At 35.1% G+C, this 14,613-nt stretch overlaps 1 protein-coding gene across 1 annotated transcript in view; it reads right to left on the bottom strand.

Moving 5' to 3' along the window:
* Positions 1-14,613, bottom strand: part of CCDC73 (coiled-coil domain containing 73) — a 127,540-nt gene that overhangs the window by 1,422 nt on the left and 111,505 nt on the right. The window contains exons 14-16 of the mRNA XM_040495518.1: positions 7,537-7,717; positions 4,530-6,026; positions 2,448-2,581 (exon numbers count right to left, since the gene is read on the bottom strand). Coding sequence (XP_040351452.1) covers positions 2,448-2,581; positions 4,530-6,026; positions 7,537-7,717 — 1,812 coding nt within the window. The remainder of the gene's footprint in view (positions 1-2,447; positions 2,582-4,529; positions 6,027-7,536; positions 7,718-14,613) is intronic.

Genomic DNA, 14,613 nt, shown 5'->3' with positions numbered 1-14,613 from the left:
AAATCTTCTGATAAAAAGTCACATATTTTAGAAATGAACAGGATAAGAATGGCATTAAAGTTACCTAAAATCCCAAGTACCATTAAACATTTTGATGTAAATATTCTGGTCTCTCTTCTGTGTATATATACACTTTCAAAATCTTTTTCTGTTTTGTGTTAAAAATATTTTTAGTATTTTCCTCTGCTCTTAAAAAGTTAACATCGCTCCATTATATTCCATGTTCCATAATTTAATATGTTGAACATTTAAGTTGGTGGGAAATGCTCAGTTATAAATTAGGCTATAATGAATGTCATTTGTTCATAGATCTTTGTGAAGATCTTCGAGTACTGCCTTACATTAAAATCTCCCACTTTGACTGGAAAAGGTGGCATATGCATAACGTTTTCAAAGCGAGATTACAGAGTAATAATTCTTAAATGAGCTTAACTGTTTACATTTAACCTCCCTTTCCTAAGAGTTGCTCCTTCTGGATGGGTCTGTTTGGCTCCTGAGAAGTCTACAGTCAGCCACCCAGTCCCCTTGTAATCTTATTAGCCTTTGTTCCTTGCAGTGACGCTATGTCATAGTTTGATTGCCTATGTTCTTATGAAATAACATATGAAAACAAAAGTATCAGCACAGGACTGCCAGGAGACCACAGGCAAGTCATTTAAGTTTTGTGGCCTCACTCTTAGCACCATTTAGTTGCAAAATGCTACTGTAGAGTAACTGGTAATGGATAAAAAAAATGTACATAAATGTGTATTTCTGATAATGTCTTGAATGTAAAAGTGCCCAACATATGTCATTTAGCTCACAGGGCCAAAATGACTGTAGGTCATCCATGCAATACAGAGAATAGATGCAGAGAAAGCAATCAAATTTAAATTTAGTTGCTGATTTTGAGATAAACTCACTGATGGTACCTAATTATAACCTGTTTTTGCCACCACAGTGTGATGCAGTTTGGTGCATTTGTCATCAAGTATAAATTACATGATTTTCATTATTCTTTGACTTTTTATCTTGATGATGGAGAGGAAAAAGACATTTACACATAACTACTTTAGTTTCTTTCCCCTTAACTGCCTACTTGGTGGGAGGGGCAGGAGCAGGGATAGGCTGGAGAAGCAAGATGGAGCGTAAAGTTTACATTTAACAAAACTTGTCTGAATTTGACTTATAGAGGTTTTGCAGCCTATAGCAGTAATTCTAGTTCCAGAGATGTTGCTACATATCTTTACTCCTTCCTTTCCCAAAAAATCATTACCTTTTTACCTCCTCTTTCTGCCTAAAAGATCTACTCTTAGGCCTAAAATTGCCCTGAGCCAGATTACTAGCCGCCTTTTTCAGCCTGGGCTCACATTTTAAAATTTAAGTAATTTAATTTAAAAAGGAAAGTAAGGGGCCCCTGGGTTGCTCAGTCAGTTGAGCATCCACCTCTTGATTTTGACTCAGGTCATGATACCAGGGTTGCAGGACTGAGCCCTGAGTAGGGCTCCTCTCTGAGCATGGAGCCTGCTTAAGATTCTCTCTCCCTCTACCCCTCATGTGCGCACTTTCCCTATTTAAAATAAAAAATAAAATACATTGTTAAAAGTTGTTACTTGTTAATGCTGTGTTAGTACTACAATTTTTAGTTTATAGGTGCTAAAGAGAAAGTTATTTAATATGTACCTCTAAAATTTAAAAAAAATACATGATGGTTTTAAAATCTGTCCCCATGTAGTTGATTTTTTTCTGTAAGTGATCTTGCCAAACCTTTTTACGTTATACTTTTTAGGAGTTAACACCTAGAATTGCCTGTTTTTTTAGATTTTGAACAATACAGCCTTTTTCGTGCTAAAGTTTTGTACTCTGAGATAATAGTAACTTAAAAATTTTGCCCCAAAACTGGTCAGCTGTGCTTGCTTTTCACACAACAAATGGACTCTTGGAGCCATGTAATGTCTACAAATGTATATGCATACACACACATACATATTCCTATTTGATACTATATATTAAGGATATTTGATCCTTTCTCATACTGTCTTCTGACCAAAGTAATTTAAAAGAAATTCCTGTGCAGTAGTTTCTCAAAATGATGTAATTAAGCAATGTCAAGAACAGTGGAATTTGATTGGATTATTTTAAGGCATCTTTTATTAAGAAAATTTTAAATGCTCAAATGCCACTACTCCTAAATTTAGGTGACTAAAAAAATAGAAGTAGATACATAATACACTACCTCACACTGTCCTTCCCCAAACAGGCTGGATTATATCTATTTGATTTATGCACTGTGACTTTTTCCTGCTGTTTTCCATCAACCTTAATTGTGAAAAATGGTGCCATGTTGCCCTCTTGATATTATTTTGGAGATCAGTTAGGTCTTAAAGCATCCAGATGCATACAGTTCTACACATATCTGTAGAATTAGCTCACTAAGGTCTGCTCAGCAATATTTTTAATTGACTTACGTGTTCTGTGGGAAAAGAAGAATCGTAAAAAGTCTTTGCAATTGCATTCCTCTCTTTGCTGGGCTCTCCCTTGGGATCTGGATGGATACTTGAGCTATTCAAAGTGTCAGCAACTCTGTTAATGCTGGTAGTATCTGGTTGACAAAGAGGAAATGGCAACAACTGAATTTTATTCTCCAGACACTCGTTTTAGTGACTAAACTTGTTTTTCTCTGATCATATCTATGCTTTTGTATTTAAAAAGTAACTATTTCTATTTTGTTTTTAACATTTTATAGTTTACATTGACTTTGCTGTTAATACACATAGGCATTTCAGAAAACATTTTTTATTGCTGCTTTCTAAAACCTGATTTCATGTTAAAATGTGTGAAATGGCATAAATACCTTCTAAAATAACATAACTCACATAAAACGTTATCCTTCTTGCACTGGTTATTGCATTGCCACAGAGGTAAACATTTATATGAAGTGAGCATCTTACAATTCAGATTAATGGGAAAAGTCTGAATCAACTAAAAGTCGTATTTATGAAATATATTTAAAGAAATGAGCCACAGTAAGAAGCCCAACAAAGGGCTGTCTAGTAGGGATCACTGGAATTTAATAAATAGGTAAAAATGATTTAGAGAAACATGTCAGCTTTGAAGGTTAAAAGACACTTGTATCTTTTATGAGTGGACATTTTACAAGCTGAATTTCTACAGAATTTTAGATCTCTCCCATTCCATCCTTATTTATATCACGGAGATTGAAGATTAGCCCCTTCACTTACAGCACTTGACTAATTGCAGCATTCAACAGATTCAAAATTAATGAATCTGAAGTTACTACATTTTATTAGGAAAGTAGGAAGTTTTTACAGTTTTTGGTGTTTTCTGTTTTTCCCTACATTACTTCTCCATGTATGCTAGTAAACCTGATACACTTCATTTTGCTTTTAATTCCCAATTTTTCTTCAAAGTTCTATCAGTTGTCTTTTTAAAAGAAGCCTATTAGCTAGCTCTGAGGGCCACTCAGAGCTTTCCTTGTAATCTGCATTACTTTAATGGGTCTAAATGCATACTGTTAAACCAGCAAATAAATTAGTTTATAATTTATTTACAAATAATTTTGAGAATATCTCTAACAACCTCCATAACTTTATGAGATTGCTGTTAGCAAGATTTTTTTTCATAATCTTAAACTATCGTTCAAATTACATTTGTACAGCACTTATACATGATATGTGGTATATTTCTAAGTATTTTTAGTGGGAAGAATTTCAGATACACAAAAAGAGTATGAACCTCGTACCATCACCCGGCTCCCAACACCCATCACTATTAAGTCATACGTTAGTTCATCTACCTCCCCCCTATTTTTTTGTTCTAGAATATTTTTATAAAGCAAGACTTGGACATAATGTTATTTCATGTGGTGGTTAGAATACACTATTCTCTGAAATAACGTTTGAATGTTTTAATATTTGGTACATAATTAAGGGATTCCATTTAAAGTGTTTCAGTGACAAATATCAATGATCTGAAATGTATTAATGTTATACCTCAACAATACTTGTAAAATGAAGACAAAGCTGGATTCTGGTACTAGTAAGGGACAGCTAAAAGAAAAATTAAGGAAAGCAGTAGAAAATTCAGGGAAGCAAGTGAGGGAAGGAAGTTTTTTCAGTATAGAATGAAAAGGAATAAACATGCCCACTGGCAGAAGCCTTAGGAACAACTTGACTCCGATTAGGTAGTTGTTCCTAATTTAAAATTAATGACCAGGGCCTGTGTTCATTTCTGCTATTTCCAGTTCCTTGAGGAATTTTTTTTTTTAATCTGCAATATGCATGTGCACCTCAGTACCTGTTGATACTAGTGGCTCAGATGTAGGTGAAAAGTCCCACTTATGTTTAAGGAAAACCTTTCCCACTTTTACTTATATACATATATGGAGTATTCTGTATTTTAGGGTTAGGCAGTTTTTAAACGAAATGGTTTCATTTGAAACATAACGGTTTGGAGACTATCAAGGATAAGGAGTAGAAATTCAAATTTTAAAAGAAAACCTAAACTTTTTTTTTTTTTTTTTTTTTTACCTGGGCCAGTATCCTTCCTGATACCATCAACATTTTTGCAAAGTGTCACTGAAACCATATTTTTGTTTTCTGATGGGCCTGTTGGTCTCTCCTGCAGCAACAAAGGAATGCTAGAGGTTGAAGTGCTCAGTGTTTGACTTTCAATTTGATTTACTTTTGACCAAGGACTGGGGTCTAAGAAATTCACATATACTGGAATTTTCTCAGTTTTTTTATCTGAAGTTGAAAGATCAAAGGCTGACCTTCCACTTCTGTTTACTAAATCTCCAGATGGCTTTATGTGAAATGAACATGATTCTTCCAGCTGTCCTTCACTGTAAATTTCTCCTGAAACGATGTCATTTAATGACTCTGTTTTCTCTGTATTATTTAACAATGTATGCTGTCTTTCATTAACATTCACAAAAAGGAAGAGGTCATTTTTTGTGGCTTCAGTTATCTGATTCTCATCAATCTGACTCTCTTTATTGGAAAACTGTATTTCCGTGGAAGTTTTTGTAGGAACAGCCGTTTTCATGTCTTTGGCTTGTGAAGTATGTACATTCTCATTGTTAATCTGGAGATGGGAAATGGTGACACTGTTTTCTAAATATCCCAAACAGTTCTTTAGTTGACTAGTGTCCATATCATTCAGATTTTTCCATATAGTTCTTTCCCTAGGGCTAGAGTTGGGTTTCACCAATGTAGGCATAATATTAACATTTTTATTTGCATTCTTAAGTACTTTCAAATTATCACTGAAAGCAGATGAAATGGGGTGGTTAACTGCTGTATCAGAGGAAATAGGTAGTTCTGGTTTCTCTGAGGTATCGTTACAGATTTGCTGAAAAACTGAAGTTTGTTTAAATGGCAATACACTGCACTCACTTTTTTTACTTAACAGTTGCATATGGTTTATTTTACATTGTTTATCATCTAACATAACATTACTTGAATCCTGCAAACTGTATTTCTGACACTGAACAGGATTTTTTACATTTAGAGATGAATCCAGATCTGCTCTGGTTTGGTCACTATTTGGAATTTCCTTGTCTGTGGCATTTTCTTGAATCCCTGGAAGCAATCTGAATTGTTTGAATGGTTCATCTTCAGAACCATCTTTCTTTTGATTTGTATGGTGAGACATCTCATTTAAGATATTGTTAGATGATGCTATGGTATTTTCAACCTCCAGGTGGATATCTGCATGGTGAAGATCAGATCTTTCAGTTCTTTCTAGGTGTATCTTTTCTGTTTCTGTCGATCTATCTGCCATTAAAAATGAATTGTTTGGTGACTTAAATTCTGTACAATCATTGTCTTTTTCCAAATGCACCTTGTCTTTTTTTTCTGAAGTAACTGCTTTTCTAAGGTCTGTAACATTTAAGGTTTGTCCTTGACTGATTAGTTCTTTTTCTATGCAGAGGGTTTTGCTTAGGGAGACTTCACTTTGATTTTCATTCTGAGGTATAGCAGGATCACTTTCATTCTTGGAGCTTTTTTCAAAAAGCTGTAAATCTGTCATGATGAGAATACAGTAAATTTTTATATTACACACTAAAGCCTGCTTTTGTAAGACAAAATGTATGACCTATTTTTATAAAAACATATTTAGTCTTAAATATTTCATTGGCCATTACACAAAACACCAGTTTTACCTAAATGTTGAGTTATCTTTGTCATATATTTAGCATGCTAAATATTTTCGGCTCTCCTCATATTAAATTTTTATTTCATAACAACAAAAGCATTTTTGGTTGAAAAAGGGGCAAGTAGGTTGAGGATATTACAAAATGGTTTTTAGTTCTCTAGTCTATTACACTTCCTTTTGAGCATACAGTACAATTCCATGTACACACAGCTGAGTCGATAAAAATGAATTTATCCTAACAAGTTAGACTCTAATTTCTACTACTACTGTCAAACAAAAATTTAACCAAGGAAATGTGAAGATCTAACTGGCTTCATTAAATGATCCATTCAATCAGGCAGCATTCCACCTAGCAAATAGAAGCCCCACTAAGCTATAGAAAAGGAAAGGTTTTAAAAGAGAATGAGTGGAAAAAAATTTATTAGCAAAGAATCCATTGTTTTAGGCAAGGTCACTCTCCTAATGGGAAAGGGGCCTACCAGATTTCTATTGCTGACCAGGAAATTCCAGGTCAACTGGTTAAAGGTTATATTCCTGGGGGTTGAAACTACAGTTTGCTTAGGTACTGAAGGCTTGCTGACATTGGGTTCTTAATACAAGTGATTCCATTTTAGCCCTGTGGTTTTCTTTTTATCACTATCTACGATCCAGAATTGCTAGCTGATTTCTTCAAGACTGACAGTTGTCACTTGATCATTACCTTCTAAGTATTTAAAAATTTTTGGATACTTTTGGGCAAATGTTTAGAATACTTATTTTATTCATCTGGGTTTTAACCATAGATTTAAAATTTTCTGTATAGTTAAAATAACCTAGAATACAAAATTCAGGATTTGAAGGACTTTAGTCCATTCATTCTCTCTACAACATCTCCACCAAGTGGTTGTTCAGCCTAGGTTTGAACATGTTCATACAATAAGTTTATGGTCTTTAAACAACTCTTTTTCAAGACAGACAAACTAGTAAATTATTTCAATGGTTACAGAAAGGTCTTTTGAACTAAGGAAAGTGCTCCAGGTCTGATTATCAGAAGGTTATGGGTAGCCCAGAGTACACACTCCCCAAGGCAGTGAAGGCAGAAACCATAATGCAAAACGCCATGGAGTAAGTGATTAGGGAAGACAGAAATGTAATTTTACCCCAAAATATTGACTCTAAATGACATCTCAAAAGAAGCCTGTCTTAAGACTTACACAAATGAAAAAGTATTTCTTCAGATACAGTACAAGATCCTCAAAGACTATATATAACTGATATTCCCCTAAATTCCATAGATGGCCTAGCACAGCACTTTGACAGATCCTTTATTTGTAGGAGAAAAGGTGGGGGTGGGGCTCCCAATACATCAAATTAGAAAATATCAATGTGTTAGGTTACCTTCTATTATTTCTATAAATGGGTCTTCTTTCTTCTCCTCCTTTTCTCTGTAGTTAGTATCTGAACAAAAACTCATAGTGTCTGTCTTTATTTCTTGTCCAGAATTACATTTCTGTATGATAGTATTTTCTGGTTTTTCCATTGACATTTCACTGTTTTTAGTATTTACTTCTGGAAGATTCTAAAGTAACATGGAAAAAATACCTCTAATGTAAAAAACATACTGTTAAAAAGTATAAGACATTTGAACAAATTTTGCTGGTAAAAGTGGAATCTGTTTCAAGTCAACCATTCAGCAATTTCTATTTAAAAGCCAAATTATTTTTTACTAAGTTTAATATACTACTTTTTAATTTTTTTTAATGTTTATTTTTGAGAGAGCACGTGTGCGGGAGCGCAAGAAAGCGGGGGAGGGGCAAACAGGGAGACACAGAATCTAAAGCAGGCTCCAGGCTCTGAATTGTCAGCACAGTGCGTGACGCAGGGCTTGAACTCACCAGCCTTCGAGATCATGACCTGAGCTGAAGTCAGACACTTAACTGAGCCACCCAGACGCCCCAATAATACTCTTTGTAACAAGATCACTTTAACTACATTTTGTATGGTCTATCATATTTAAACAAAATTGAGACCCTATGATGTTTTCAAACATGCATTCCACATTATTATGTAATTTCACATATATAATAAAAGAACCACTCTTATTAAAAGCAAAGTAGTCATGGCAAGCAAATTGTTTTGAGTGTTTGGTATTTTTATGCATCTTTAAAATAATGAATCAATTCAACCCCCTGTATATTCAGCACTTGTTCCATGGAAGCACTGCACTAGGCTTTGGGATACACTGATGAACAACATAGTCCCTAGCTTCAAAAAACTCACAATCCAGTGGGGAAGATAGGAAAAGAAATAATATAGATGGGGATAAGAAGGCACTCCAGGGAAAACATGGCATATACAGATGCTTAAAAGCAAGCAAGAGTATAGTCTTTACATGGAACTACTCATGTTTTAACTTCAGCTAGAGCTTGGACACTGGGAGAATGGAGAGAAATGAGGCTTGGGATGTTATGCCCAGGTCATTAAGGGCCAAGTATAGGATGCTGAGGAGTTTCAGGAAGACAACTGAATGGTTTTAGACAAGTAACATCTGACTGGAAAGACCATTCTGGCTGCAGCATCAAGAATAATGTTTCAAACTCGATGATTAAAACCTGCAATGAGAAATAAATGTTTTACAACAGCAAGCACACCAAGTAATGTCTACTCTTAATGTGATGCATTATGTTTTATATGCACTTTATTTCATTTTTTAAATACTGGCCCACAAATCACTAATTTCCATGACCACTAATAGGCTGTGCATAGAAGTCTGAAAAATACTGAATTAAAGGGAGACAACATGAGACAGAGATGCATCAGAAGAGTGCCATAGTGTCACAGTCCATGTGATAGCAGTAAAGATGAAGAACTGAATAGATACAAGAAGTATTTACAAGCTAATCAATAGGACTTGATGAATGATAAGGAGAGTCCAGATTGATTTACAGAGTTCAGGTTACAGAATTCAGATTCACCATAGGTGACTGGTGGATGTTATTTACTCAGCTAGAAAACAGGAGTTAGTAGCAGATTTGGAGGAAAATATCATGGGTTGTTTGAACCTGCTGAGTTTGAAGAGTTAGGAAGATATTAAAGTAGAGAAGTCTAATGAACATTTAGATACATGTATCTGGAGTTTACGAGAGAAAATTTACCTGGAAGTGTATATTTGAAAATCATGGATAGATGGCAACAGAAGATGTACAAGTTGATGAAACTAATAAGAGTATATTTTGAGGGGGGAAAAGGGTATAGGATAAAATGCTAATGAAAACCATTGCAGGAAAAATCAGCAAAGGAGATTGACAAAAAACAATATGGTAGTTTCTAGGAGAATAAATTCAATTCTGTTTATAAAGCATATAACTCATGGTTGCTTAATTAATGGTAAGAATAACTATTATTTCCACTTTAAAGAGAAGCTTGAGAGGGAGAAACACAGATGAGTAAAATATGGTAGAAGAAAAGGAGAACAGGTATTCAAGAAGGAGACAGTATCAATGTATTATCAAAAGGACTGAAAAATGTCCATTGGAAGTAGTGTCCATCCATTGGATGGGTGGGAGGGGTGAAGCCAGATTGCCCTATGTTGAAGGATGAATAAATAGGAAGGAAGGAACTAAAGGGTATGAGTTTAGACCACTCTTTGAAGAAACTTGACTCTACAGGGGAAAACAGACTTGTATTTAGAGGTGGACATAGGATCAAAAAGTTTTTTTGTGTGTACTTGTAAATGGGAATATATACACTAGTAACTCAAATGTAACTGACACACATGAAAATATGTTTAACAAAAATGTAAATAAAAACTGATAAAAGTAACGGGGTGCCTGGGTTGCTCAGTGGGTTAAGCATCTGACTCTTGATTTTGGCTTAGGTCATGATCTGACAGTTTGTGAGTCTGAGCCCTGCATTGGGCCTGCTTGGGATCCTCTTTCTGTCTCTCTCTCTCTCTCTCCCTCTCTCCCTTCTCCCCCCCTCCCCAAATAAATTAAAAACAATTTTTTTTAACTGATAAAAGTATTCGAGTTTGGGTATACAGGTACTTTTATATGTGATTGGTGGGAGTATAAATTGGTACAATCTTTCTGGAAGGCAATATGTGTCAAAACTATAAGTAAACAAGCTCTTTGACCCAGCAAAACTGTTTCTGGAAATTTATCCTAACGAAATAATTGCAAAAGTACAGAAAATTTGTACAAGGATGTCCTACAGTGAAGGACTGTATAAATTAATTATGGCACAGGAACTGTGATATCTCAATTTCAACGGACTTAGAAAGACATCCACTCTTTGAGTTAAAACAAGGCAGTTCCTCAAAATGTTTATTATAGAATTGCCATATGACTCAGCAAATCCACTCCTAGATATATACCCCCCAAAACTGAAAACAGAGACTCAGATGGTTGTACGTCAGTGTTCAAAAGAGTGTTACTCACAATAGCCAAAAGGTGAAAGCCCAAGTGTCATTAACAGATGAATGAATAAACAAAACATCGTATATGCATACAAGGGAATATTATTCTGCTATAAAAGGAATAAAGTTCTAATACATGCTGCAACACGGGTCAACTCTGAGAACTTTATGGTAGGTGAAATAAGTCAGACGAAAAGGAAAAATATTACACAATTACACTTACATAAAATATACAGAATAGGCAAATTCATAGAGTTGGAAAGTAAACTAGAGGTTACTAGGAGCTGAGGAGAGAGGGAAGTCCGGAGTCACTGGTTAATGGTTACACAGTTTCGGTTTGGAATGATGATAAAATCCTGGAAATGGTGAAGATTGCACAACTCTATACTTCTAATTAATGCCACTGAGTTGTAATTTTAAATGTCAACAGAAACAAATGACAGAGATGATGGATTTAGCAAACAAAATTTTAAACTATTATAAATGTTCAAGGATTTAAAGAACAACAACATGAATATAATAAAAAATATATACCCCCCCCACACACACACACACAAGAAGTGGAAATTCTAGAGATGATATATACAGTATCTGAAATAAAAACTCACTGGATAGGCTTAACAGATTAAACAAAATAGAACAAAAGATAATTGGACTTCAGGACACAGAAAAAATAGAAAACCCCAATGGAAGAAGTGAGAGAAAAAAGACAAAAAGATGTGCAGCACCTGGTAACCTGTGGGATGTTTATCCTGCTAGTTTAACATGTGTAGTTGAAGTCCCATAAAAGGAAAGGAAGGGGACAGAAAAAAAATCTGAAGTAATGACCAAAAATCCTCTAAATTTAATGAAAACTATAAATCTACAGATTGAAGAATTCATTCCACAAATCCCAAACAAAATAACCAAACCAAGGTACACCAGAGATTAAAAAAAAAAAAAAAAAAAAAAAAAACAAAAAACCAAAAAAACACTTACAAAGAGGATGTGAATATAATAACTGTAGACTTCTTGCCAGATGCAACATAAGCAAGAAAATAGTGCAACAGCATCTTCAAATTAATGAAAGAAAAGTATTGTCCATCTAGAATTTTATATCCAGTGAAAATACCCTTTAAAAATTAAGGAGAAATAAACATTTTTCCAGACAAAAGCTGTGAAAATTCCTCACCCAGATGCACCTGTGCACGCACACACAAACAGACACGTACACACACACACACACACACACACACACACACACAATTAAAGGAAGTTCTTCAAACTTAAGCAATAGGATACCAGGTAGAAACCTGGATCTACAGAAGTGAATAAAGAGGGCCAGGAACGGCAAATATGAGTGAATATAAAAGATATTTTCTCTGATTTTTTGGGTGCGTGGCTGGCTTAGTGAAGCAGTGACTCTTGATCTCTCAGGGTCGTGGAGCTTACTTAATTAAAAAAACAAAAAGACATTTTCTAATTCTTAATTTTCTTAACCAGGTAATTAATTTAAAATGAAATAACAGGGCTGTGTGGCTCAGTCAGTTAAGCATCTGACTTTGGCTCAGGTCATGATCTCGCTATTCATGGGTTCAAGCCCCACATCAGGCTCTGTGTTGACAGCTCTGAGCTGGGAGCCTGCTTCAGATTCTGTCTCTCTCTCTCTCTGCCCCTCCCCTGCTCACACTGTCTCTCTCTCTCTCAACAATAAACATTAAAAAAAAATTGGGGCACCTGGGTGGCTCAGTTGGTTAAGCGTCTGACTTTGGCTCAGGTCATGATCTCATGGTCCGTGAGTTCAAGCCCCGCATCAGGCTCTGCTGACAGCTCAGAGCCTGGAGCTTGCTGCTTCAGATTCTGCATCTCCTTCTCTCTGTGCCCCTCCCCAACTCGCATTCTGTCTCTGTCTCTTTCTCAAAAGTAAATAAACATGAAAAAACATTTTTTTAATTAAAAAAATAAAATTAAACTAAATAAAATAATATATGGTGGAGTTGATAACATATGTAAAAGTGTATTATAAAAATAACACAAAGACTGAGTAAAAGAAAATGAGAATATAGTATTGTAAACTTCTTACTAACCAAAGAATTTAACATAATTTTGAAAACAGACTATGTTCAATTAAGCTCTAGAAAAGTAGTTGACAAACTATGGCCAGTGGGCCAAATCTGGCATACTGTTTTTGGAAATATAATTTATTAGTACACAACCATGCCCATGCCCATTTATTAATGAACTTAATGCCACTGAACTGCACACATATAGTTTTAGTACATTTTATGTATATTTTACCACAATAAAAAAATATATATATAAGAAACAGTTCTCAAAAAGAAAATATAAAAATTCCTCATGTTGATTTTTTTTTAATGTTTATTCACTTTTTGAGAGAGAGTGTGAGCAGGGCAGGGGTAGAGAGAGAGAGGGAGACACAGAATCTGAAGCAGGCTCCAGGCTCTGAGCTGTCAGCACAGAGCCTCATGTGGGGCTTAAACTCACGAACTGTGAGATCATGACCTGAGCCGAAGTCGGACGCTTAACCAACTGAGCCACCCAGACACCCCAGACTTTCTCATGTTATTACTCAACATAAAGAAATTATGAATATCCCTACTGAAAAAGTAACAGGATGAAAAGGATATATAATGCAAACACTACCCATAAAAGATGGAACAGCTGCATTAATATTATACAAAATAGACTTCAAGATAAGAAATATTACTAGGATAAAGATGGATCAGTTAATCAAGAAATAACAATCATAAATGTATATACACCTAATAATAGAGCTTAAAAACACACAAAGTAAAAACTGACAGTACTAAAAACGGAAAGATAAATTCACAAAAATTTCAATAGTCTTCTCCCACTAATTAATAGAAGTACACAAAAAAGATCAGGACAGAAAAGACTTGAACATCATCATCAACCAGCCTGATCTGACATTTATAAAACATTCAACTGACAACAGAATATGCATTCTTTTCAAGAGCACATGAAATATTCACCAAGATAGGCAATATGCTTGGCTAACAAGTCTTTTGAGAAAGGATATTTATATTTAAAAGGATATATTTATATTGAAAAGGATAAAAGTCTTACAGAAAATGCTCTCTGACTACAACTATATTATATTTGAAAACATTAACAGAAAGATACTTGGAACATTCTCAAATACTTGGAAATTAAACAACAGTTATAGGTCATACCCATACGATGGTTCATACCCATTCCCATGGGTCAAGGAAGACCTCACAAAAAGAATTTTAAAATATGAATAAGAATGATACCACTACAGGAGCACCTGGGTGGTTAAGTGTCCGACTCTTGGTTTCGACTCAGGTCATGAGCTCTCATGGTTTCATGAGTTCAAGCCCCGCATTGGGTTCTGCGCTGGCAGTCCAGAGCCTGCTTGGGATTCTCTCTCTCCCTCTTTCTCTCTGCCTCTCCCCAACTTGTGCTATCTTTGTCTCTCTCAAAATAAACCAATAAACTTAAAAAAAGTTAGAATGAAACCACTACATATCAGAATTTGTGGGACGAAGCTGTAACAATGTTTAGAGGACAGTCTATAGCTTTAAATGCTGATATTAGAAAAGAAGAAAGGCCAATAATCAATGATCTAAGTGTCCATGTTAAAGAGCTGAAAAAACCACATCAAATCCAAAGTAAGTAGAATGTAAGTAAGGCTCCATAATAAAGTTAACAGCAAAAGCCAATGAAATAGTAAATGAACAAACATGAGACGGATATCAATGAAGTCAAAACCTGGTTCTTTGGAAAGGCAAATAAAGCTGAGAGTCTAGCTAAATTGACGAGAGAGAGGAAGAAGAAGAGGAGATGGAATGGGAGGAAGGGAAAGGTGGGATGCACAAATGAAAGAGGGGACATCAGTATAGATCTGATAGAGAAAGGGAACAGTAAAGGAATATTATGAGCAACGCTTTGCCAATAAATTTGACAACTTAGATGAAAAGGACAAGTTCCTTGAAAGACAAAAATTACCAAAAATGATTGTGTTGTAAGTCTCCAAGACTACCCCCAGGTTCCATGATTTGCTAGGAAGACTCACA

Source organism: Herpailurus yagouaroundi, unplaced genomic scaffold, assembly GCF_014898765.1.
Source record: "Herpailurus yagouaroundi ecotype Mexico unplaced genomic scaffold, PumYag 187, whole genome shotgun sequence".
Classification (NCBI taxonomy): Eukaryota; Metazoa; Chordata; class Mammalia; order Carnivora; family Felidae; genus Herpailurus; species Herpailurus yagouaroundi.
This window is presented reverse-complemented; position numbering and strand designations above follow the sequence as displayed.